The sequence below is a fragment of the Rhea pennata genome, chromosome 9 (assembly GCF_028389875.1).
Source record: "Rhea pennata isolate bPtePen1 chromosome 9, bPtePen1.pri, whole genome shotgun sequence".
Taxonomy (NCBI): Eukaryota; Metazoa; Chordata; class Aves; order Rheiformes; family Rheidae; genus Rhea; species Rhea pennata.
In genome coordinates, this window is record NC_084671.1 from 6,767,124 (window position 1) to 6,793,493 (window position 26,370).

General features: G+C 41.8%; 1 protein-coding gene across 1 annotated transcript in view; it reads right to left on the reverse strand.

Annotated features, from left to right (window-relative positions):
* SPATA16 (spermatogenesis associated 16) overlaps positions 1-26,370 on the reverse strand; it is a 90,364-nt gene that overhangs the window by 4,161 nt on the left and 59,833 nt on the right. The window contains exons 7-11 of the mRNA XM_062583028.1: positions 25,597-25,744; positions 21,172-21,318; positions 20,834-20,946; positions 13,582-13,746; positions 9,060-9,143 (exon numbers count right to left, since the gene is read on the reverse strand). Of these exons, the coding sequence (XP_062439012.1) occupies positions 9,060-9,143; positions 13,582-13,746; positions 20,834-20,946; positions 21,172-21,318; positions 25,597-25,744 (657 nt within the window). The remainder of the gene's footprint in view (positions 1-9,059; positions 9,144-13,581; positions 13,747-20,833; positions 20,947-21,171; positions 21,319-25,596; positions 25,745-26,370) is intronic.

Below are 26,370 nucleotides of genomic sequence, written 5' to 3' on the forward strand. Positions count from 1 at the left end.
TCTGGACGTCATCCTGACTGATTCTCTGGCGGCATGGAGGATATATAAGCAGCGCTTGCTGGCTGCAGCTGAATTACAATTATTGAAAAATTTCAGAGTAGGTGACCTCTGGAGGTCACCTAGACCAACCTCCTCTTCAAAGTAGGGCTTTATGGGAAGTTACCACCTCCTTTTCTGCCAGAACTTACTACATTTCTAGTAATGCCCAATCAGTCACTTCTGAATTTGCCTGGATGCAGCTAGATTTGCCCTGAAATGTGCACAGCACTAGTATATTTTTTGTTCTGCCTCACTCAGATAAGACATCTCGCACATGTTTCTTAATTGTGTAATATGCACCAACTACAGTGAAAGAAACACAGGTACTACCTATCTTTCAGGCTGGTGCAAGTCCTAGTGTATCACAGATGTCATTAAATGTGTCAATTTTTGCTGCAAGGAGGCTGTTCCAAGGAATAGATGTCCATGTTCAATGACTTACTAATAGTCCAAAGGAAACTTTGTGACTTACCCAAAACATGGGAAAACTATTCTGGTCACAGACTAACTTAAATGCACTTTAAAAAAAAAAATCAGCATAAATCTGAATAGAAATACAAAATGTCAGTTACAGTAGCTGCTAGGGTTTAGGATAACAGGAATGAAGGAGCCAGTGTCCCATCAGGACAGAGCAGTGAAGGAAAAGTGCTCACTTCATTTAGAGAAAAATGTAGACAGATATGCAGCAAGCAGACTCATTCCCAGTGTTATAGGATTAATAGGGTAAAACTGTAAAAGCATGTTTCAGAGAGGCATACATATAGGTTTTCTAGAGTGCCTAAACATCCAAGCTTCCTAAATCCAAGAAGAAATTAGAGGTACTAGTCTCAAATAGGTAATAGGTGCTTTTGAAAATGTCTGCAGGAGCTATACATAACATGCAATGGCAAAAATGATCTTCTAGCATACAGAATCTATTTTTACTTGGGAGCTATTAGTAATAGAAAGCAAATGAGTTGCCTTTAAATATGAAGTACCTCTCAACATTTTCCTTTGTCTCCTAGAGCTGCTTACTAAAGCACTCCTTAGAGCGAATATAACCAAAAGAATACCACTTAAAGGGCTTACAGAATTAGCAGGGATGACTGTATAGAGTGTGGAGGAAAAGCTGAGTAGATGCTTGAGGAAGAACTACCAATATTTTATTAAAAATTAAGTCCTCATCTATGCCTTCCAGTAAAGTTGACTAGAACAAAGATTTGCCCTGAAGGTCTGGAAAAAATCACAATTTTATTGTTCGTGTGTTAAGTGAAGCACATTTGAGCTGTTAAAGTTGCTTTCAGAAGGGAGCAGGTTTACACAGTGCCACGTGGTGGTCTTAGCTACTGTGGGAAGGTCAAAATCTTTGTGCTCCATTTGTCTGGCAAGGTAACACAAATAGCTGCACAATTCTTGCCTTGGAGTTGTTTTTGGAAATCTTTGTTGTTTTAGATGCTGATGCCCCTCATGCTCTATTTCTGTATTTTCACACACCTGGTTTGTATGCGCTGCCTTTCTTTAATGAAAGGACTGTGACAGACAGCAGACATTTCCATCCTAAAGGACTGAAATTAGTGAAATACTGAAAACCAATGTTACTTGTAGGAAAGAGGATAGCACATTAGCAAACAGTCGATGCTAAAAGCAGATGGAGGAAAGAGAGTGTTTGCTGAGGAGGAACTGAGTAACAACAATAACAATAATGATGATGGTAAAGAATTACATTTAGTAACCATCTTACAACTGAAAAAGTCCCTTTGTAATTTATAATCTCTCCTGAAAACACTATAAAGCTCAGTGCTTACTATGAGCAGTCTTGTTGACTTGTGCCGTTTTTAACAGCAGCAAGAAAATCTGGTAGCAAGTGTTTAAAGGGCTGGAGACCGTCTCTAGCAGAGGGCAGCAGGTAAGCAGGCTGCTCAGTTATAACTGACAGCGTGATTAGCAAGGGCTGGGGATTTCCCCAAACTTATCTAAATGCCCATGCAGGGATTGTTAATGCCCAGCATCCTGTGATTTAACTGCCTGGCGGCTACAGCCACCTACATTACTCCAACGTTTAAGACGTTTACCGCTCGATTGCCATATTTGCTGCTCTTCAAAATGATTCCAGTGAACTAGCTTATCCTATAGCTTGGCGCAATAGAGCAAGGCCTTTCTCATAGCAAAACATTTTCTCCCAGTAGTGTTAGCAGTGCTTATGCTGTAGCTGTGATGGCCTGAGAATTACGGGTAGAGATGATACCATTAGCAGACCAACTGATTTAGAACAGCAAACTTGAAACTTGAGGTGTCTAATTCAGACCTTAATAAAGCTTTCTATGCCTGAAAGCTCAAAGTTTCTTATTAGTCACATTCTATGTTTTTTTTATGTCACATTGGTAGTCACGTTCTATGTTTTTTTAATGTCACATTGGTAGTCTATCAGTGATCTGGAGGTATAGCTGTTTAGTGTGTGATGTCACCTCTTAAGCTCATATTTATGTTAGATATCGCTGTCTGGAGGGGGAAACCAGGCAGGATGCAATTGCTTCTTGCCATGTAGCTGGAGACCCTTTCAGCATCTTGCTGAGGTCTAAAAGAGGAGGCAGCTGATAGACATGCTCCAGTGGCATTGGGGATGTCTTTACTTCTCTTGTACGTGAGACAGGTAAAACCAAAGACCCACAGGCTCTGATTTTAGGGGCCAGGAGTTCTGATAATACCTGAAATCCCACAGTCACCTCTCTTACGCAAATAGTTCTGTGAACTCCATCATACGCTTTTACTGTCCCCACAGTAGTGCTGAATTCATTATGAGATTCTTGGGTTGGTCATCTTTCTATTGCCTTTCTCCTGTATCACCTCAGATTCGTCAGCACAGGTCTGTCCTACACAAGCGCTCTTCTAACTTTATCTGTTCTTCAGATACCATGAGGTTAAAAACCCTCTTTGCTACAGCTACTTCTTGTCCCTATCAAGGATATAATTAATTCTGAGTTAATTTTTTGCAGAATGTCTTAACGTGTTCTCCAACTTCGTCATGAAGCCGATTTTTGGTCAGCTCTCATCAAAATTTTAGCTCTTCTCCTCTACCTGGTTGCTCTGCTCTTCCTCTCCTTCACTATCAGTCTACCTGTATCAATGCCCCTAAAATTATTTTCCTCTTGTATTTTCATTTCTCTCTCTTCATTGAATAACTCGATTAGACTTCCACAGCTATTCCTGCAAATTCACTTACTCCTTTGCCATCCTTTCCTTTTTCGCTTCCTTTGCACAATGGATGCGAGTGTTTGCGGAAAGCCCAGCTGTAACGCATTCTTGGAGCAGAACAGACCAGGAACTGGTTTCAAGACAACTCATGAGAGGGCACTGAAACCCGATTGACTTTGGAAGTCTGCAGCTTCTCAGCACAGAGTGCGTGTCAGCAAGCTGAGTTCTTCAGCGGCTGTGGCGTGGGCCTGCATGGCTTGACAGGACCTTCCAATGTCATATACATCAAATAGCCAACCTCAGCAACACGTCCACTTTCCATCAACATACTATGAATCTTCCTTCTTGTTTCTCCGGCTGATCTAAAGACTAGCTAGTCTATGGCCCTTTTCCATGCCTTGATTTTCAATTAAGAGATAATGTCGGTGAAGAGCACAGTTCATAAGATAGTGTTCCCCTGCTGTTGCAAAAGGCAGAGATGCAGTAAGCAGAGGTCAGCTACTGAAAATCTGTTTGCCTGGCTAAAAGATTATATAATATGTTAGACTAATTTTACTTCATTTCATATTCACATATATTAGTGCAGCTTTTGTTATATACTTATCCTTATGTAAGTTACATCTGTTCCTTTATTCACTCATCCATGTTTGCTCTGCTTTCAGATTTATGAAACAGACATTCCATTGAGCTCAGCAAATGATGGGCATAATAACTTATCTAAATTGCAAAGTATGTGATGCCCTTGAGGTAAACTCAGTTGTGAAGGTTTTATGAAGTGTCTCACATGTAGAAGTACAGGAAAGTGTTTATTTGCCAGCTCATGTCTATCCCGTGGCTGCTCAAATGATGTTAAGAGGATCCTAAGAAAGTCCTATGAAGTCCTAGGGGCTATTTTTCTCCTGGAGGAGATAAATAGAACTACGTTATTATCTTCATAAAGGAAGCAGAGCTCTATTGGCACTTGCTGCCTTATTTGACTCTCTTCTCTTTTGATGTCAAATTTATGGTTGATAGGCTCTGAAGTGTCTATTTATTTATAACAAGCCTCTCACTGTAATGATATTGAGAGACTTCATTAGTATTAATGATTTTATTCTTATAGGATAGAAAGGTGATCACTCCTTTCTCTCTTTCTCTCACAAAACCGAAGAGAAATGAAGGCTCCGTAAAGGAAAGGAGCAGCCTTAGGGCTGACCCTCTAAACCTTTCTACCTGTAGTTGCTATAAAGTCATGAGATGCCTACATCTCTGCAATGGCAATGCGGGGACTTGATTCTCTCAGTTATTCAGGGTCGAGCTCTCCTGCTCGTGTTGGTGGTCTGTTCGCTGCATGTTTCGCTTAAATCATACGTAACTCTGTCAACAAAGAGGCTAGTCAGTAATGGCCAGACTTGGATATTATGGTAGTATCCCTATTTTCATAACGCTCCAGTGGCTGGAGAAATCTGGGACAGAATCTAATTATCAGATGAGTTTCCATCGGTCTCTCTTGGAAGTCTCCTGTTCATTACTGCAGAGCAGTGTGCGTCTCAGGTTATTGCCCAAACCACCGGGCTAAGTCAGTCTCTTTACATTAATAAATTCAGATGTAATATATCATCAATTAAGGAGAGGTAAGTAAAAATATATATCTGCCTCTGTCCACTGGTGAAGATTTGAGCCTCTTTAAAAGATGGGATTTGGTCTCTGCTCTTTCCCGTAGCATTTCCTATTGACTATTTTGTGTGGGCTTTCCACTCCTATTGGTGGCTTCAGAGAAGACTGTTCTTAAGGAATTCTGGTGGTGCAAAGTCCCTTTGTGGCTCAACCCATAGCACAATTTGGACAGAGCCCATAACTAAAAACAAATTTGTAAACTCTGTGGTGCCTTAAATCCTCTGTAAAGCCAGCAGTCTGGACAGTGGCAAGTTTAATTTGAGATTTTCTGAGTACTATAAAAAGAAGGAAGGGGGTAAAGTACATTTCGTGTATCCATTTGTTCCTCATTTCGAGCGAAGTTAACTGAGACTCAGTCCCTTCTTCAATTAATTGAAAGATCTGTACCTCCAGGTGTCTGTGCAGGAGACCTATTGTAGAGTCACTGCTCGGAGGGCAGTTAAGTGTTGTAGCATGTGTTCAAGAGTATATAACTGCTTGTACAGATGGGCTAAACTCTTCGTGGCCACCTGCATAAGCTGGAGAAACAGGGGAGGAAACCAGGCAGGACATGGCAAGTTGTCACTTGTCCCTCTGAACCGCTGCATCCTGCTGGAAGCGCCGCTGACACGGACTGCTGATGGCTTTCTCATATGGGCTCAGCAGCCTGGGCTCAAATTTTAGCTGAGGGGCTGGAAGGAAAAGTGCCTGTGAAATTCTGGAGAACAGACATGAAAGAGGTTTTGAGACTCGCCTCTGGGTGTTCTTCATGCTATCCATCTAACCTGTGCGTAAAGGGGATATTTCATGATCTCCCAAGGTAATCTGGGCTCTCCTAGGTCAGTCCTCCTAGTGGCTGGAAAGACAGGAAAATATCCTGTTAATGCTGAGAAAGGCATTGCCTTTGCAGTGCCATTCACTTTCCTCAAGCTAATTTCTAGGTCATTTTCTTTTCTTCTTATTTAAAACTCCCAGAAATAATTAGCCCATTTGACAAATCAGTTCACTTAAAAATATAAGCTGTCACTAGACTGGATGAACAGTGCAGCAGCCAAAACACTTGAAACTACACATACTTTGTCATTCCTGTAAATTCAAAATTGCCCAGATTAATTTCAGGCTGATTTGATATGCCCTGCGCTCTGACAAAGTGCCTGGATGTCAGGCTTGGTGCCCTGGTATGTCCCACTTCAGCCCAAATGAATTTTTTATGGCTGACTTAGAAAAGTAAACTCTGAGAACAGTGTTTTGTAATGGGAATTATGACAGACCCTTTAACCATTTGGAAAATAGGCAAAGCTATAATTCTGCTGCATCAGAGGAAATTTTTTGAGTGCTTTCATTGGGCGCAACAGCTGTTTCTACTGCAAAAGCCGAACTTCGTTGGTGGTAGTGTAGCTGTCAGCTTTTGGGGAGTTTTACATTTATAGCTGCTTGCATAAGCCCCTTTATTTTCTTTTTCACTTTCCAATATATGTAAATTAATTCAATAGCATAAATACAAATAACCACCTTATAACTAGATCTGCGTGAAGGCCCTTTGTAGGGTCCTGCAATCAGTGTCACACAATGAATGAACTGAGAAATTCTGAACTAAATAGTTCTAGCACATTTAAGTTACAGGCTGTAATCCATGCCACATCAGCTTTTCATCATCTGCCCTAATCTTCTTTCTCAGTTGCTTATTAGGGTTCTTTAACCTAGCCTAACATTCTTAATTAGAGCTGGTGAAAAAGCTCCTAGAACGTTTTGCTTCCTCTTCAGTTAGAAAATTTCTCTGAGCACATGCTGAGTATGCTGAAATTTAGATTTTTGAGAAAAAAAAAGTAAAATAAAAAAGGAGTATTTGATTAATCTTTTCATTTTTTAAAATTCTGAAATAACATAGAAATAGATTTTTATATTACGAAACAAACAGTAAGCTCCACTTGGAACATGAAGCCTGGTATCAAGTTCACTTATTCAGTTGTCAAAAATGAAATGCAAAGCTATGTTCAGACTGCAAACAAATTGTTAAGCACCACATTTTAAAATGGCACGGAGCAGATTTTCAGGGCTTCACTGAATTTTATTCCTAAATATAGAATTTTGCACAAATTCATATGGCATAATATGGGATGCCAGTCCATTTTTAAATGTTAGCTTGGTTTCAGTTAACATTACACTGAAAGTAAAAGTAGCCAGAGAAATATGAAGAATGTACATACATACATACATATAAATACACCGAATGAAAATATTTTGAAGCCTTACTAAAATTACAATGATATACTAGCTAGTCTCTGTTGGAATATGTGGGAATCGTTTTAGTATCAGCAATAAAATTTCAATGAGCTGTTAATAAATATTTAGATATCTGTTTACTTGATTTGGCTTTCAGCCATGTTCCCTTCTCAGCAGCTCCTGTCGCATTGTGGTTGTTCAGAGGTCTGGAAATCAGGAGGGTTATTTAAACACCTAACTACAGGTTAAAATACTTGCTTTAGATACAAATTTTGGAAGAAACTTGTCTCTGGTGCATAAGTCCACGCTCTGAGTTTGGGGAAGGTAACTTTTAGAAGAGAACAAGGAATTGGGTATTTGTAAATATGTCAATGACTCTACATTTTTATTGCTGTCAAAGTTTATTAAGCATGGCAAGAAATACGTATAGAGTTGTATAAACATATATGATTGTATATCATAAATACACATACACACACACGCACAGTGGATGTATGACAAAAGATTCTCACAGAATCTGTAGGCAGGTGTGAGAGATTTAGAAAATCTTTCGGCGCTATGCAAGAATGGTGTGCACATTTACCATTTGTTCTGCCTCATGAGCATTCTGCAGTGAAACCAAATCTGTTTATTATTTTGGGCTCCTAGGTTTTAGTTAGTTTCTAAAAACAATCTGCACTTTGAAAACTTTATTATGAGCCACTGATCTGACATCTCAACAAGGCGTTACACCTAGTCAGACGCCATCGCAGACACGTTGCCACCTGAAAACTTTAATTCAAGTGACTGGTGAATATTGATTCTGGAAGTGCCTTGGCCCTCAGCTGGTGTAACTGAATTGTTTTGGACGCCTCTGTCATATTTGCTTTATCTAGAAAAGTTCATACCGTTTAAAATAACGATAAAAGGATAGATCCAGATTGCAAAACAGTAGCTGGCACGCGGGCTGGGCTCCTGAGGCCTTCTGCAGTGCCCCACGCTGGTGGCACCGGTGAACACGGCGAATCTCGTGGGTTGAGAGAACGTGGGAGGTTCAACCATGGATTCCAGGGCTGCTGTTACCCGCGCCCGCGGGGGACCTGGCGCCGAGGAACAGGCCCGGGTTTTGTCTCAGCACAGCAGTCCTGGTCACGCTGACTCAGGGCAGCCAGAGTTTACCTTCTCAGAAATTTTCCCTGCGGTCTGTCTGCCAGCCCTGAGTGCCAAAGAGGGCCGATTTCAAGTCCTGTCAGGTTTTAAGCCCCAGCGCCCTGCTCCTCAGCCTTCCAGCAGCGCCGCGGGCGGCCGCCTGGGCTCCGACAGAGCCGCAGGAGTCGGGGCAAGAGCAGCGCGCTGAGCCTTTCGCAGAAGTGGCCCTTCCCGGTGGTGCGTGGCCACCCTTCTTCTCAGAAGCGGCTGCGTGTCAGTGGCGCTGAACGCCCAGAGTCGTCAAGTGCTTTGGTTTGGTGCTACCTCCCGGCCTGCCCTGTTACTCATTGCATCAGGTCACGTTCATCCGTACGGAGAACCAACATAAGGCTCCCTGCATTTCCCAAATCCTTTAAGAATTAACTTGACCGATCGCTGTGCTGAGACTCCAGAAAGGCATTTACATGTCTTTTACATTTCACAGCACCAAAGCCTCGTTTGAGCTCCAGGAAGAACTTAATTTGCTGGGCTGAATTTTATTCCCTACCAACGCGCCTTCCCACGCCAATAATTAGGGCGTTATCCCATGTGACAGAGATGGAGGAGCCCTATCAGCCCAGACTAAGCTATTCAGTTTCCCCATTTGATAACCAGAGGAGACTGTTAACACGGGCAAAGATCAACCGCAGGAGTTAAAGCAAGAAATAAATACATATTTGTGGTAGGTGCTTGATGTTTTGAGACATACAGTCAGGTTTAAAATGACACCTACTTTCTTTCTACCTTTGGAACAGATACGACTCAGATGGACATTTACTCCCCAAGGAACAATGTACTCTTCTGCCCTTAGCTGCAGGTTTTACCTTCTGAATTTTATTCCACACACGTTCTTTATCACTTCTTCTTCCTTCAAGGGTGTCCATGGCATCTGCCATTAGCGACTGCAGCTGTGGTAGCAAGATAAAAATTATCAGTGTGGAATTCACACAGAAATAACTTCTCTAAATACACAGATTAAAACCTAATTAAAAAATCATTTGTACGCTGATGATTTTATTACTCATCTTTCACACAATGAGCACCGCCACCTCATCTTTGCTTCAGCCATTACATTGTATTATGGTGGTTATAAAATACTTAACAATGGGGGAAAAATCCTCTGGAAAATTTGTGTTTGAGTCTATAGGTTTTAATGCAGTAAATGTTCATATTTAGCAAAGGAAGACTTGGGTTGTAAAGAATAAAGGTTCCATATTTCATTATTTAGCTCTCTGGGATATTCTGTGTAGTACATGAATGCTTTTTAGTATTTTCTCCCAAGGCTAATGTATCATAATTTAAGGCAGCATGTAAAACCTCACAAGAGGACAACACTAATGCTGAGAAGCTTTTACAGTAGCTGAAAGTATCTGGCTCATTTTCCCTCCTTTCCTTGTCCTTTTCTTTGACAGAGCCCCCTCCCTCCCTCCCGTCGTTCAGCATAACAGAGCATAAAAACAAGGCTGACAATTTCTAGTGCAAACTATAAAGAGAAGCTGTAGAAAAATACATGCTAATCAGTACTTAGTGCTAGAGGGAAAGGCCTAAAATTCAGGTTGGTGGTAGTATTGCTTCATGCCAGCACGCTTCCTAAAAGCTGTTTTGGTTGCACTTAATTCGGTAGCACGGAGAGGTGGGTGGGATCCAGTTTGTCCGTTCCTTCGGGGAGCCCGGCTCGGCAGCAGCTAATACCAGGAAGAAACTGGGAGGAACTTGTATTTAATGCGTACGATACTATATTATGCTGTATTACGTCTCTTCTGCTATGTTTAGCTGGTTAAAAGTGAACCCAAAGAGTGAGTTTTGGTGGCTCTTCCCAAATTTATTAGTCTTTATGAGTCTGGATAGACCGGACAGTGTGAGCTTAAGCATTCACATAAAATCACCTGTTGTTCTTCCTCCTGTGCCTAGGTGGAGCAGCAGTCTAATACGAGCACATGAGGCAATGTGTCGGCTTCATCTGAGCAAGGCACAAAGATGTTGCCTTGTGGTTTAAGGAACAGCTCGGTATTTCCGTAATTTTACCTTCACGTTCAGGATTTTCTAGTTAAAATTCCACCTCTGTGCCTCAACACCGGGTAAAGGATGCCTGAATATTCTTCTGACTCTCTAAATAAGCTTGCTACGCTCGGTTCTGGCTTGCGTTCACTGGGCATGTGCCACCATTGAATTAAATCTCAGTGGTCCAAGCGTTCGATGAAAACATTAGTTTCGAAGTCTTATGCATCATTATTCATGAAAAACAAAACTCAAATTTCTGCCGCTGACTTTAAAGGAGTCAAGAACCTGTCAGAAATTTTCCATCAGACTACTCCTGTGACAGATAATCTCCCATGAATCCAGAATAGACGCAGACCAGAGATTAAGGGTATTAAGGGCGGAAGGGCAAAGCACAAATCCTGCTTCGAACAAGCCAGAGCAGGACCTGGTCAGCAGAAGGGAAGTTTTCTTGTCCCCCCCCTTTTATTTTATTTTATTTTTTTTTTTTTTTGAGTGTTTTGGAGTTGTTCAAGCTGTTCAGGAGCCGGGACTAGGACCTCACTCAGTCTGTCACCCCTGAGGGCCAGGGCAGAGAGTTCACTGCTCTGGGCAAAAAGTAAAAACAGGAGAAAACCTTCAGTGAAACCTTAAAGTTTCACTGAAATTGATATGTCCCAGTGCAAAGTGCCCAGTGTGCATTTTGCTTTTAATTTTTATCACTATTTTTGACCAGCTTTGCTGGCAGAGAAAATGTGAATGCTCAAGAGCAGGACAGTTGGCACAGTAATTCTCCTAAAGCTGATCTTTCTTGGAAAATCTCTTCCAAGGAAAAATACTGCATTTTTTGTGTGTGTGTGTGTGTGTGTGTGTGTCTTGCCCTCATTCAATTTTAAACTGGAGTAGATTTCTGTTTTTTTAACAATCTTTTATCTTGGTTTTATGATGTACAAACATTGTGACCTGGCACTCGTAAACCTTGGAAAGATTTTGTCAAGAGTTCTCCTTACCGCTTATATTCAACTGTTCAAACTAACTGAAATCTTTATTCTCCCAGGATCTATGAATAAATACTAACCTAAAAAGCCCTCAGCTGAGATTCTCCTTGCCATAGATTAGGACGCTATTTATTTAGTTGCAGGAAGACATTTACAGAGGAGAGTTTATAACTGAAATGCCCTTGGGATCCATGCTGTATCAGTGCAAATTGCACTGTTATAAATTCAATGTGTTTTAAACTTTATACAACTTATACTGTATGTGATAATAAATATCTGGCATCCTTAGCATTTTTTAACCAGACAATTTAACGGGCTTGCGTGGTCATAAAGTCTTATCTCAGTTTTGCCAGTTTAAATTCAGAATGACCTCAGAGGAATTACTTTAAATTTATATTAGTACAAGAGATTAAAATCGGGCCTGCTCTGCTTCCTTCATGGAAAAATACCCTCTAAACTATTTAGATATTTTTTAGAAGTATTCCTGAAGAGTGAGAGGCGAGTGGGATCGGTGCCTGTGCCGTGGTTCCCTTCCCCACGGGCACTGGGGAAGCTGCAATGTCCTTGGAGGCACATACTGAATCACGCCGGTACAACCCTGTCCAGCAAATGGTTATTCCTGCCTGGTGACACACAGGCCGAAAAATGGGGATTTTTTTGCTCGCTCCTTGGATGACTTAGGTGTGCTGAACCCGCTATGGGCAGAAATGTTCTAGGCTTGATGCGATTGCAGCAGGGTTGGGGAAAAGCCCGGAGGGGCATGCAAAGAAGCATGTGCTGTGCTGCTTGGTGCAGAGGAGGAAGTTAAAGCCCATTAATCACCCTCTGGTAAATCCACTCTCGCTTGCAGCAGTGTGCCTTAATGCCGTGGGGCCTGGGGTTTGCTACAAGATCCCAGCTGCAAAGCATCTGAGCCTCTGTTTCCACATACACAGATTAAAGATTCAGTTTGCAGGAGGAGGAAAAGACAAAAGAAAATAAATGAATGTTGAATTAATACACTTTAATACTGTAGACTGGATAGCTGGCAGAGACGTTCTGCCTTTTCCCTTTAAAAATCATTTTTACCTTGGCCTCAATAAACCATGCATGAGTGTCTCCATCGAAAGATTTACAACCTGTCACTGAAATACCCCAGAACAGATCCTTGTTCTGCCAAATCCTACCCCTAAGAGACTACAGACCTGCGTATTAGGTGGCCTAGCACCTTCTCCCAGAAAGGTTTCCGGGAGATCAGGCTTATGATTACTACACGACAAGATATAGGGAGGCGCGTAATAGGCCATGCCAAAGCGGCGATGCACTGAAAATATTGCACCCTGGAGAAAGCCTCTAACTGAAATATGTACCCATAACTCAAGACCCTTCAGTCAGCCTTGAAATGTGGGACTGCTGAAGCTTAATGGCAGAAGGCTTGCATCCAAAGGAGAACGTCTTCTGCTCTGCAGTGTGGTTTCCCCTTCTCTTGGCCGAGACTTCAAAGTCTGGCGACGCCGTCCCGCAGCGGCAGGCCGCCGCTCGTCTTCCCCAGAGCGAGCCCCCGCGCAGCCGTAGCTCTGCAGAGCTCGCGGGCTTTGCAGGGCTGCAAGCAAACGTCACGGGGCTGGCTAGGGGAAAACAGGAGTTTTTAGTGAACTGCAACTGGATCATCAAAACTGGACTGTATATAAATTAAGGGGCAGTGAAGGAATTTTTTTTGCCAGTGTGAAATGTATAAAACTTGTGTGTGCTTGGGTTTTCTGGTACAGGAGGGAAGGAGCTCAATATGCATGGAAAAATAACCATACATTTGCATCACTTTCTACTTGTGGGTTATCAATACAGTGTCAAGATATTAATGACTCCAGCCTCACAACAATCCTGCTAATATCACTGTCCTAATTTTATGAAGGACAAACAAAAGCACAGAAGGTATTATATGAATTTAATCAGAGACAGGGAGCCAAGTCATTGATGGAGCCAGGAGTGAATATCTTTTCTCTCCTGACTCCCCACTCCTCTGCTTTTAGCTATGAGATTCTGCCTCTTTTGGTGCAGGTGGCTTGCGATGTCAGGTATCTTAAAGTAGCACGATCTGAATAATTGCAATCATTTTCCCAGACTGATTTGGGGAGGTTTAGGGGAAAAGAAGAGGTTTTAATATTTTAAATATGCGTACAGATGAGTCATGCTGGTTCTATGAAAGTTATCCTTGCAGGTGATGAGCAGCTCCTCTGACAAGCCACTGCAGCAGGATTTCAAAACCATTCCCAGTCCACACACTCAAAACTGACTTTCAGAGCAAATAATAAGACAATATTCTGCCCCAAACCTTCCCTCCTTTGCTTCCTGCCTGGGGAGGCCAGAACAAGGATTAGAAACAAATACTTACCAATTCAGCATCCTGCTGACTGATGTCCTGCAGGTAGGGGATGGATGCTAGCTCAGCCATTGCTTGATTAATCACTTGGGACTCTTCTGTGACTTGCTGCAAGCAACCAAGGAGGCTGGCGTACTGCAACTTCTCTATCACGTGTGAACATGCACAGAAATTGTCCTGCTCTCTCGGCAAAAGCAGGCGGGTTAGAAGAGAGTCACAGAAAATACACTTATCCTTTGAGTCTTATGCCTTGAGGCTTATCATCAAATATATATGTGCTGGTAATGCTACAAGCAATAAGGCATCCAGCACCTTTAAGATACTGCTTCTGACAATTATAAAGAGGAAAAAAAGGCTTTCTATACGCAATCTCTCTAGTAGTACTAGAAAAATAAATACATAGTTATAATATGTATGAAGGAGAGACAGCAGATAACAAACATGAATGCAATGTTTTCATTTGGAAATAGCTTTTCCATAATCCCCTGTGTTAAATATTATCTGACTTTTATGGATTACCTTTAAAGTTTCAGTGACGAGGTTAAGGCAGCTGTGCAATGTGTAAACCTATGGTTTGTTTGCAGACTAGGGACATCCAAAGTGTTCACATAGATAACCTTGGTGTACTAAAACTTGCAGAGGTGGTCTCTGATCCTCTACACTGCTAGGCACACGGTTAATTTTAAGCATGTGAATACAGAAGCTTGGCCAAGGCCTTGCATAAAATCTCAGCACCTGCTGAAGTGTTTGATGAATGGCAGCCTTAGTGCCATATTTTCAAAAGTATTCTGATGCCAAAAATGCAAACAAGCACCCTACTGAGATTTTCAAAAGCAATTTGGCCTAGGTTCTCAAAGAGATCCAGCCATTGCGTATCTGAATGTTCAACCCTTCTGAGCGAAATTTCCATTCATTTAATCAAGGTTTTGAATGTATTTAAATGCCTGAAATTCAAAATATTGGCATAGATTTTCAAAACCGCTTCCAGTATTTTTAGCAGACCTTTGTTCTGGCAGTTACATATAGTGGCAAGCTGAGGCTGCAATTCACATCTGTTCTGGTTCCTAGGTAGATGATTCTAAATCCAATCATACATTGAACAGCATGGATGGAAAGTTTTGAATGAAATTTACTTTTCAATGAAGTGTGTTCTATTTTTTAAAATGGACTTTTCTTTAAAAAGACCTTGACCTTAACCTTTTTTGCTTCTTCCAAAACTTGCACTACAAAAATATCGTCAAGTGTTTATGGAAATTGTTATCAAAATGACTATAAAATAATTCATATATTTAATCTAAGAATTTGATAACAATGCCGTTTTTGCTTTCTCTACCTCATGAGTCATCATGAAAAAGAAAAATAGTTTTCTTTCAACCCTCAAAAATACAAATAATCATGGTATAGCTAATTTTACCCATTTTAATAGCACAAAATAAAAGGCCTCTGAGGACCAAAAGCAGGAATTTGGGTATAATCTGGGCGTCCAGAGGTGAAAATAACCAAAGAAGAAAGACCTGAGCCAATGAACTGGTATTTCCATTGGCTGAGGGAAAGACCCCATGCACTTGCATGGAGAGGAGAAGCCTCGGGAAGCAGTTCTTGCAATATTGCACATGCTCCCAGTCAGCTGTGTTTGGAGAGGCTAATTTAAACCCAAGCAGCATGGAGCGGAGATACCAGCATGGTGGAAGACTACATCTTTTGATAGAATTGTGGTTTGATTAGTCTATTAATGAAAATGCCAAGAGCTTATTAGTCATCTCAACAAATACACTAAGGGCTAAATTCCAAAGAGAACAAGTAATTGAAAAGGGAAGGAGAGAGATAAAAGACAACGATAACAGAAGGATCATTGTGTATAAATAGGTGCAAATAAGACTGGGCTGGCAATTCTGTTTCTTGAGCATCTGAAATGTGTTTCAGCGAAAGCAGAAATGACAGAAAGCCTAACCAGTCCTAGGGTGGATTCGTCTCTGTTTATGGATAGGACATTATATGACATAAAGGTGTACAACAGGAGGTGATGTGACTTGAGGAGCCAGGGGAGCCCTTCTGGTCCTATGATGTTCTGTTGAACCAACTCTTAGAGGGGAGACCGAGACAACTTTTTCATGAACTATTTTTATCAAATGGAAAGCTGTTTTCTGAGGACATGACCTTGCATGAGAGACCAGCAAGAAAGAAGATTTCTGTGATCTCTGGTAGGTGGAATTGTAAGTCTGACCCAGACTAGTTAGCATGGCACAAGAGCAGGGAACAAAATGGGTCTCCTCCAGCTAATCATCCGTGTTTGAAAGCCTGAGAGCTGTGTCCCCAGATACATCTGTGCTCATTAAAATAAGGAGGAGCAATCAGTTAATGAGAGAAAGAGAGCTCTTATCAACATGAAATAGTCACGCAGCATTTTAGATACAGCAAAAGGTTCTTCCCTGCTATTCTTGAAAGCCGCCCAAAATTCTTTTTTTGTGCAAGCACTAAGGAATGAGTATATTGAGTCATCAGCTAAGAAAACAGGTAAAAATCCTCTCTTATCATGCTGTGTCTGTTGGGTGCTTCTCCAATGATTAAGAAAAGAAAGGCAAAGAGAAAATTCTCTCTCTGCTTGACTCTCCAGAAAAATGAGAGAACATGCCACGTAGCTAAGGGAAACAAATTGGGCATCTGTGCCAACACATGCTCTGTGGACATAGCAATGCTATTTAAGTTTATAGTTGGTTCAAAGTAAATAAATAAATAAATACCTGACAGCAGGGTTTATTTTTAAAGGGATTAGAAGAGGTTGAACATTGTCAGAGGTGGTGTTTCAGTGACAATGAAAAATGCAGGAAGAGAGAGTAAATAACTGCTGCTGGCAGGAGAAAAAATTCCTTGGGGAACTGAACCACACGATGAGAATTACATGAACTATAGCAGAATTCAAGAGCCTACTAAGCTGCAGTAGAAAACATAATAAACTGGCCAACCAATCAGATGAAGATGAAATCATCTCTGATAGGTACAGTGAAGGTTAAGTAAAGAGCAAACATAAATGGAGACTTCAGGGTAAAAGAGCTAGCCCAATTAATAACGAAAAGTGATACACATTTGAGAAACCAGGTAGCAAGGTAACCAGCATCTGCAGTACGCAGAGTCAAATTTGCGCCTCAGAAATGCAATAGCACAGTAAAACATTACTGTGGGACTAAATTATAATACTATTTCTTTTTAGATGGGCCTCGCCTTTGGTGTCTGGTCTCCCAAGGAGATTTTAAAGGAAAAAAAAGTGAAGATGAACAATTGATGACCTTTCTTTTGAAGACTATACTCATAACAGGCAATCTCATCTGAGTCACGGGTCTTCCCAAGAAAAGGTTTTCCCCCAAAACCTCATGGCTAAACTATTCCCTTTTCCCATAATTCCCTTTAAACTAGAAAAGATCAGTATTTATGCCCAGAGACATCTTTGAAGACCTGCTAGGAGAGACAGCAAAAACATCCTGATGTCTAAGGATCAGCTCTGGGGGACCTTTATTCCTCAGTCCCTTGGATGGAAGAACATCTATAAAAAGCAGATCAATCTGTTGGGATGGAACTTGCCTGCTATTGCTAACTATCCAGCACTGACTCCAAAGCAAAGACAGGACAGGCTTTCATGACAAAAAGATGCTGGAGAGCCTGTGAGAACGGTGCAATCATATGTGTCCCCTCAACTTCCTGCATGTGTTGGTCTTATTGAGAATTTTGGGATGGCATCCCCACTTCTTGCTTTTCTCTGTACTCAAGGAAAGAGTCATTCTTATGCCACTTCCATTTGCAAATGCAATTTAATTGCTGAGTGTTAGGAGTGCTAAGGAAAAAGAAAAACAATGTGAGTCAGCTTGGATTTAAAGCAGGATCTGTCACCTCAAATGCATGTGGCAAGTTTAACTGTTAACTTTAAGAGCACCACTTTGCAAAGGTCTTGAATGCCCTCCAGTAGTTCTTCTTTGGTATTGTTGTGCCTTTACCATTATTTTTCAGCTCAAAATCTGAATGAAGCTATGCCTTGTGAGCAGTTCAGTAGTGTATTACAATAACAAGCAGAAAAATCCATCATTGTGTTTCTTTAATGCCCTCGGTATCCTCCTGAAAATGTGCACGCTGAAATCTGGATATAGTAAACACTTTCCCTGAGCTGAAAAAATAGACAGCAAAACGATTGGAGCTGTAAAAGTACAGAGCATGCTGTGAACCGTACGGGAGGTTTGGTTCACCTCTATAATATCAACAGTTTAATAAGCCCTGCACTGGCCACTGTTTCACCTGTTAAGTAGCATCATGTGCCATTGCTATGGGACTGCCACAGAAGAAAGGCAAACCTGATGTGGAAAAAGCAGCAGAAATTACCCCAATGAAAAGACTTGATAGAGTAACCACTTGTTGGGGCTGGTAATTTTGCTTGGAATATGAGGTCTGACTGATTTTTTTCTTTCTTCCTTTCTTTCCTTCTTCTTCTTTTTTTTTTTTTTTTTTTTTTTTTTTTTGGGGGGGGGGTTGGTAAGGCAAGTAAAATAACTGTGGTGTGGACTTGTGGGCAGATCAGGTTTATAGAACTTTACCACCATCAGCAGCTGATGCTGCTTTAGGGATAGCGCTGTTATATCCTCACTCACATGGCTCTTACTTTACAATGCAAAAATGTCTCTTTGATTTAAATAGGATGGGCTGTCTTCTATGAAGAATGAAGACTAATAAAAAAATACTCTGCATATTTTTAATCATTGGCTTCATATCTTACTAATGGTCAGGTGTGTATAAATTACATAAGTAACTATAAGTTGCATGGCTGCAAAACTAAGGTGGCACAATTGACTTATGTTAAGCGTGTTGCCATTGCTTAATAAGCTCTGCTCTAGCACTGAGATGTTTTCATCAGAAAAATATGATTAGGATAAGCATTTTGGATTGTATGTTTGCACTTGCAAATGAAAAGAAGGTAGAAAGAAATATTTGTCTTATTAAAAATAAATATATTGGCTTATCTTCTTAAAGTAAGCTGTAAACCTAGTGTCTGTATGTAAAGAGGAGTGACCCAACAACTTTCTCTTGCAGAAGTATTTAGTTTGTATGTGACAGATTACAAGTGAAATCTTTTTTTTCTAGCTTGAAGAGAATTTTGGAATACTTTCAAGCGAGCAAAAATAGCCAAATCTCTGCCAGGCCCATAAAAAGGCTTTAATCATGAGTAGCAAAGCAATCCTGGCTTCGTGCCTGTGTGTATCACCAGGTACAATCCACTCTGTCATTTGCTCTTTGGGTCAGAGATTCAGTCTTGCATGGATCATTCAATGCCGTAAAACCTGAAGGGACAGTGAGTATGTTTCCGCCAATAATGGGTGCATGGCTTTTCATTCTTATCTGCAAGATTGGCAGTCGTTTTGTGCTAACTCAGTAATAATTTTTTGTCTCCTGGAGTTTTTCTCTTCATGACCAAAGCTCCCATAGTGACGCCATGGTGATGGGTTAGAAGTCAGTAGAAACATGATTCAGGCTGTTTTCACCTAGGTCTTGCTGCTCCTGGAGGTGCGACTTGCGTAGACCTTGTCTAAACTGTGTGGACCCCATGCTGACCTCCCTGGAAAAATGCATGTTTGATGCTGACTTCAGCAGTGCTGACATTTCACCCTGTGCTCTTGGAAGCCCTCTTTCATTTCAGCAAGAGTATCTAAACGTACAAGGTGAGGTCTAGCGCTGATAGAAAATATTACTGTGTAGAAGCAGTGTAAATTCATGCAGCCAGCGGAGACGAGTTTGAGCAATCCTAACATTCCACTCAGATCTCATTCCTTAAATTATCAGCTTGTTTCCTTTCCCTCATACTCTTGATATTAGATACCATCCATCTCTGTTTGAAGCATGTGCTTCTGTTCCTCCAAATTCATTTCCAGAATAGTATAGTTAGGGGGAACCAAAGGATATTTCAATTTTGAAATTTTAAAAGAAAAAAACAGAACTTTTCTCTTCCTGCTACTATTCAGAGACTGAAAAAAATGCAGCAGCTAAACCTCACCTCTAAAAATCTCTGTATTATAGCAAAAGAGGGAATTGTGGGGACCAAAAAATATCCATACTTGGCATTTTACCAGGGCTTTCAGGAGGACTGGGGGTTTATTTTACACCCAGTGTGCAGCCCGCACACCAGTGCCGCGGGCTTTCGGTCCTCCCAAGGGAGCAGCCGGCGGCACGTGGCCCCCAGGAAGGACTGGGAACAAGACGCTGTACGTCTCCTAGGCGGTGCCTGCCCTCAAAGCACACGTTTTGGGAGCTCCCGTTCTGGCGAAGCGCGGAGCACCTTTACCTCCCGCTACGCGTCTGAGGTCAAACGCCTGCTGTTGTTGCAACGGCTGCTCTCCGAGGGTAAGGAAGACGTCGCTTCTCCAAATACCTAGCTAAGGCTTCTCCCTTGCGAGGGGTTGCTAAGTAGCAGTTTTTGTCAGCCTCCTATCTGCTATCAAAACCTAAGAATATAAATCTCGTGATTTGCTAAGACATCCCTGATGAGGAAATGATTCTTTCAACATGCTCTGATTCTTTCAACACACTGAGAAGTAAAAAAAAAAAAAAAAAAAAAAAAAGCTATTGCTAGGGGAAAAAGCATTAACATTAGCATTTACAATCTGGGGAGGAGAGGCTTCTTCCACTTATTTTCTGGCAAATAATTTAAGAATTGCATTAAAATAGTCTAGTCTACATGCAAATTTGATTTTTGACCTTTTGTGCTAATCAAAAGCCATGGTGCTAAAAAGCTGTGTACAGTATTGCGAAAAGTATGCAGTAGAACTAACTAATGTACCTTCAATATGGCTGTAACAGATTTGAAGGTTATTTCACCTACTTCACTATGTAGGGATCGAGATCTAAACAACTAGAAATGCTTCAAGTAGCAGTTTTTAACTCTTGATGGAGAGCTTTGTGATATGTGGAGAATATTAGGCGTTTTAAAGATAGCAAATGTCGGTGGCTATTTGAGCTAGGAATATAATGTAATAAGCCATAAAGGTTTGAGAAAATCGGAGGCAAAGTGAGGTTAAATAAACTGGGCACCCTGTTAAGTAGTTAGTGCCATTTTTTAAAAGTGTCTAGAACTCAGCCTGACCCAGATCCTCATGCAATTAGCTGAGCATTTCTTGACCCAGAAGGAGAACGTGCCGCATGAGCTCTGCACAGAGAAGCCCACCTCATTCACCCTTGCACAGACTTCTAATGCTACGTTCACTAGAAACTACTAAGCAAATTCTATACCCACAGTTAATTTGGTGCTTCTTATAAAATCCATTATTGGCAAGATCTTTCTCCCAGCGGTCTCCAAATGTCGTCTTGATTCTTCTTTTGTGAGTGGACTAAAAGGTGCTTTGTATTCTAAGAAACGAAACCACAAACCTGCATGTTGTGTTTGTTCATGGATGTTTCATACAGAGAATACAGAAAGGTGATGGGTAAACTGGGGGAAGAGGTAAATTGACGGGGAGGACCACAGGCACAGGGAGATGGGTCGTAAGAAACCCTCCTGCCCCCCTCGGTCAGAAAGTAAGGATAACAGGGGTAATCCCTGATCTCTCAGAGCTACTAAGTGAGTCAGCATACCTGAAAAGATTGTCAGCTTTCTGCTTGACATCTTTTCCAAGAATTTTCCAACATCTTTGTTTCTGAAGCCCAGAGTCAGTAAATACTGCTGAGGAGGCAGAGAAGACCAGTCAGCTGTCTGTGGCAAGATATGAAGTCCATGAGGATCTGGAACAGGACAACAAAAGCATCTTTTGCTATCACATTTCTTTTCAATTGCAATATAAGTTACTTTTCTGGAGGAAAAAAATAGGAAGCGCTGAAAGTCTAAAGAGGGAATGAAATGTAACCTGGAAAAGCTTGCCAAAACAAAAATTTGAAATTACAAATTTCGCAATGTTTTTCATCAACATCTTAAATTTTGCTGACACAGAAGATGAAATACATTCTTTCCATTTATGCTCTTTTCAGAGCTGATCATCCAAAGCGTTACTAACATAACACTTCAGAAACACACCATCGTTTTTTTTTTTTATTAAAAGACGAGCTGCAGTTGTTCCATGAAATTACAAAGTCTGATTGCCTACAGATTTAGGGGGGTTTTACTATCACCGCCACCTTAACCCCAGGTTTCCTGCCTGTCCTGTCTGAAACACCCGACTGGCGAGCGACAGCATGTGCTGAGGCTCGTCCGGAGTGGGTGATTGCTGCTGCCAAAGCGGGTGTGCAACAGCCGAGTCGCCCGCCCGGCCCAGCCAGCCCTTTCCTCCCTCCCCTCGCCCTGCAGAAAATAAACCTAGATTGAATGTCGGTGTCACTTTGCACAGAGGAGTGCTCTGTTCTCGGTGAGCTCTGCTTTTAAGATGCCAGGCTGCGTGGTCGCGCTGACAAATGGAGAGCCCCGTTCAGAGCTCGCCAGGTTTCCCCCTACATAAATCATGCAGCGCGGACCTGATATTTCTCGTAGCGCGTGTTCTGCTTCTGCTAGATTCTCAATTTGGAAACAAACTGCATCGTACGCTTTGATTTCAGTGTGCATCTGCTTTTCCTTGGCAATAACGGAAAACTTTGAAACCAGTTCAATCCTTACATTATACCAAATACTTGAATTAAGATCAGATGATCACTTGCTGTTGAATAGGAAGGTTGTTTAAAGTAATATGTTCTTGAGATGTCTGGTATTTCAAACCCACTGCTAAAATGGGGCTTAGCTCGTATTTTAAATTTTTCCTACGTGAGGCACGGACCTGCAGGCCAAACGTTCAGCGGTTCAACACTGAAAATGAGTTACATCTGCTGAAAATGATGGCTTTTTGGTAGGCTGTGTGATTTTGGATAAGGGCTGAATAGACAAGTTAGGAACCCCCTACAGCCTCAGCTGTCTTCAGTGACCACTACTGTCAGTTATCTGCATGTTGGGTCCAGGAAAATGACCCAAGCCTGTTCTGTCTGAGAGGTTTTGCTAGGACAGAAGTGAGAAAGGCTGATCAAGAGATCCTACCTGAGTTACCCTGCTCAGAAAATGCTTGATTACAACTGTGACTATCATCTGATTTAATTCCTAGAAACTTCAGATATCCTAAGATTTGCATTCAGGAAAACTTATGTAAAGTTGAAGCAACTCTTCTAACTAATAGATTTTTGTAAACAAACATCTCTGAGAGCAGAACTGGCTCCAACCAACATTTTTATAACTGATTAAAGAGCTACAGGGCCAGGTCCTATCCTTCATCCTTTTTTTTTCTTCTTCCTTTTTCTTCTTGGGTAGGAGCAAAAAAAACTGCTGGTGGACACATTCAGAAGCACCTAATGATTTATGAGCACAAATCTCACTGTGTTTCAGTGCAAAACTCACACACTTTTGCTGCTCAGGTGCTTTCGAAAGTCTCACCCTTGCTATAAATTGGGGGTATATGTGAACCAATCCGATATAGCCTTCTAGGATCGAATGACTGGCTGGGTAGATGAGGGGAGAGCAGTGGATGTTGTGTACCTTGACTTCAGCAAGGCTTTTGACACTGTCTCCCATAACATCCTCCTAGAGAAGCTCACGAAGTGTGACCTAGATGAGTGGACAGTGAGGTGGATTGAGAACTGGCTGAGAGGCCGAGCTCAGAGGGTCGTCATCAGTGGCGTGGAGTCCAGTTGGAGGCCTGTGGCTAGTGGTGTCCCCCAGGGCTCAGTACTGGGTCCCATCCTGTTCAACTTATTCATCAGTGACCTGGATGAGGGGACAGAGTGCCTCCTCAGCAAGTTTGCTGATGCTGCCAAGCTGGGAGGAGTGGCTGATAGAGCTGAGGGCTGTGCTGCCATTCAGAGAGACCTGGACAGGCTGGAGAGCTGGGCGGAGAGGAACCTCCTGAGGTTCAACAAGGGCAAGTGCAGAGTCCTGCACCTAGGGAAGAATAACCCTAGGCACCAGTACAAGCTGGGGGCTGACCTGGTGGAGAGCAGCTCTGCAGAGAAGGACCTGGGAGTGCCTATGGATGACAAGTTGACCATGAGTCAGCAATGTGCCCTTGTGGCCAAGAAGGCCAATGATCTCCTGGGGTGCGTTAGGAAGAGTGTTTCCAGCAGGTCGAGCGAGGTGATCCTGCCCCTCTACGCAGCCCTGGTGAGGCCTCACCTCGAGTACTGTGTCCAGTTCTGGGCTCCCCAGGACAAGAGAGACATGGAGCTACTGGAGAGAGTCCAGCGTAGGGCTACGAAGGTGATCAGAGGGCTGGAGCACCTGCCCTACGAGGAACGGCTGCGGGACCTGGGCCTCTTCAGCCTGGGGAAGAGAAGACTTAGGGGGGACCTTATCAATGTGTACAAGTACCTGAAGGGAGGGTGTCAAGGGGATGGGGCCAGACTCTTTTCAGTTGCCCCATGTGACAGGACAAGAGGCAAAGGGCAGAAATTGAAGCACGGGAAGTTCCGCCTGACCGTGAGGGGGAATTTCTTCCCTGTGAGAGTGACGGAGCCCTGGACCAGGTTGCCCAGAGAGGTTGTGGAGTCTCCTTCTCTGGAGGTACTCAAGGCCCGCCTGGATGCAACCTTGTCTATCATGCTCTAGGTGACCCTGGTAAGCAGGGAGGTTGGACTAGATGATCTCCAGAGGTCCCTTCCAACCTTACCCATTCTGTGACTCTATGATTCTATGATACTATGAAACAGGAATTTCTCTTGCTTTCCAATCAGATTCAGGAAGTTTTATATTATTCTCCTTTTAATGCCAATACTTTTATTTCTGAAAGTTCTCCACAAAGTCACATCAGCAAGTAAACAGGAGACAGGGACTTTAAAACCTCCATGATAAATGAGTCCCTGTTTTCCCTTTTTAACAAACCAACCAACCAAAAACTACTGCCAAAACCCCAGTATAGCCACGTTCTACAACTTGCAAAACATGATCTAATTTTATAATGATTTCCTAAAGCAAAATGAGATGAACAAGACAAGTTTGCTGGAGATAAATATTTGCACAGTTTTGTTGTAAACAGTTGGTTTCCTAGTTCCTATCTGTTTGTGTTTTTCAAATAGATTTTCTTTTCCTCCCAGAAGATGCAATATCTATTGTTTTGGAAGCCTTATTTATCTGGAAAGTGCCATGACTTAGCAGGTGCTGTAACAAATAAGCCTTTTAGCGGTGAGCCAGGTGTAACTCTTGCAGGAAGGTGACAGCCTGTCAGCCTTACGGACCATCCCGGTGCAAGTGTCAGTGAGGGGTGAGCTCCAGGTCTAGCTGGTGTGATGAACACAGATGCTTCCCAGTATTTGACCTGAAAAATGCACTTTTCCCTTTACATTTTTCAATCATCAACTCAGAGCCAAGCATTATTAGAGTCAATTATATTCCAAGTCATTGGGTTAATGATCATAAGAAATGCCTTCTAGCCCCCTGCTTTATTCCAAAATATCATGCCCATTCCTCTCAAAATAAAGACGTGGCCACCAGAATTTAAGTGTGTGTTTGCTCTGGGAGATGCTATCCTGCCAGGAGATAGCAGTGGCCTTGGGATCCTACTTGTCCTGAACAGCCTGAGGGAAACTGGCTGTGTATTCACGTCCCTGCAGCGGAGATGCTCTCAAAGGTGGCAGTCAGTCCATTAGTGCTTATTTATGGCAGGATATTTCTGAAAACCAGAGGTTCTGCTGAAGGGCCAGTGACCTGTGGAAATCTATAGTGATGGGAACGAACATGGGCTGCACTGTCTTCACGATACACTGCAAAAATACCTTCAAATGAAAGATTTCTTGCAATAATGACAATCAGCAAAGGAAACATGAGGCTTCATAGATAAGTCATCTTTGTGCGGATGAGCAGTACCAAGTCTGTGCTTTGCCTTAGTGCTGATTTGAGTTCCTAAATCATGTGCAATCTTATACAGCAGATCTCAGAAGTTAATTTTACCCCACAGAAGCATGGAAATACAGAGGCTTAAGCTCTCAATCTCCTTTTAGGTTAGCCACACTCATGCAAACAATATGTGGTGCTTAAGAATATGTGAAAGGTACTGTTACCTGTATATATGTGCTCTACATAATCAGGGTGCTTTTTAGCGAAAATGTCCTTCATCCTGTCTATTTTGTCAGCCTTGGCATTTGCCACAAATGGTGTGTACATAACCGAAAAAGATTCTTCTCTAGTGATGGCTTCTTCAATCATAGCCTAAAAAAAGGCAGAGAAATGATACATTTCATGTCAGTTGATGGCTAGTTAAAAAATAAAAAAAAAAAAAGAAAAATAATTACTTTCACAGATTATATTTTTCCCTTTAATAATTGCACAGTCATGCAAAGATAACATATTTTGGTCTTGAATATTAATTAGAGGGGAATTTAAATTAGTTCCAGAAAACACTGTCTATCTATATTCAGAAAATCAATTTAATGGAGATAGAACATTTGTAAACAGTTTTCAGTGCAGCAAGCCTATGTCTTCAATGAGCAGAAAAGTATTAGATAAATTATCTTTTAGATGAAAAGGAAAAGTGATTTCGTGCTCTCTGAAGGTCACATCTTTCATCTGAGGGTTTTATTCAGTCCTTGGGAGCTGGTTAAAGAATACTAAGCATTCATATTACCCCTTGGGTTGGCATGAATCAGACACTGTGTCTGTACGGAATATTAGTCTTAAAATATTGCATTTAAACACCATTTGCATGAAGAGTAAAATTCACTCCTGTGCAGAGGGCAACATGAAGCTTATGAACCCTGTCATCCCTTAAAAATGACTCAAATGATGTATTATGCTGGCCTTATGTGGAGAGGGGAATTTCACACTCAGCGGACCCA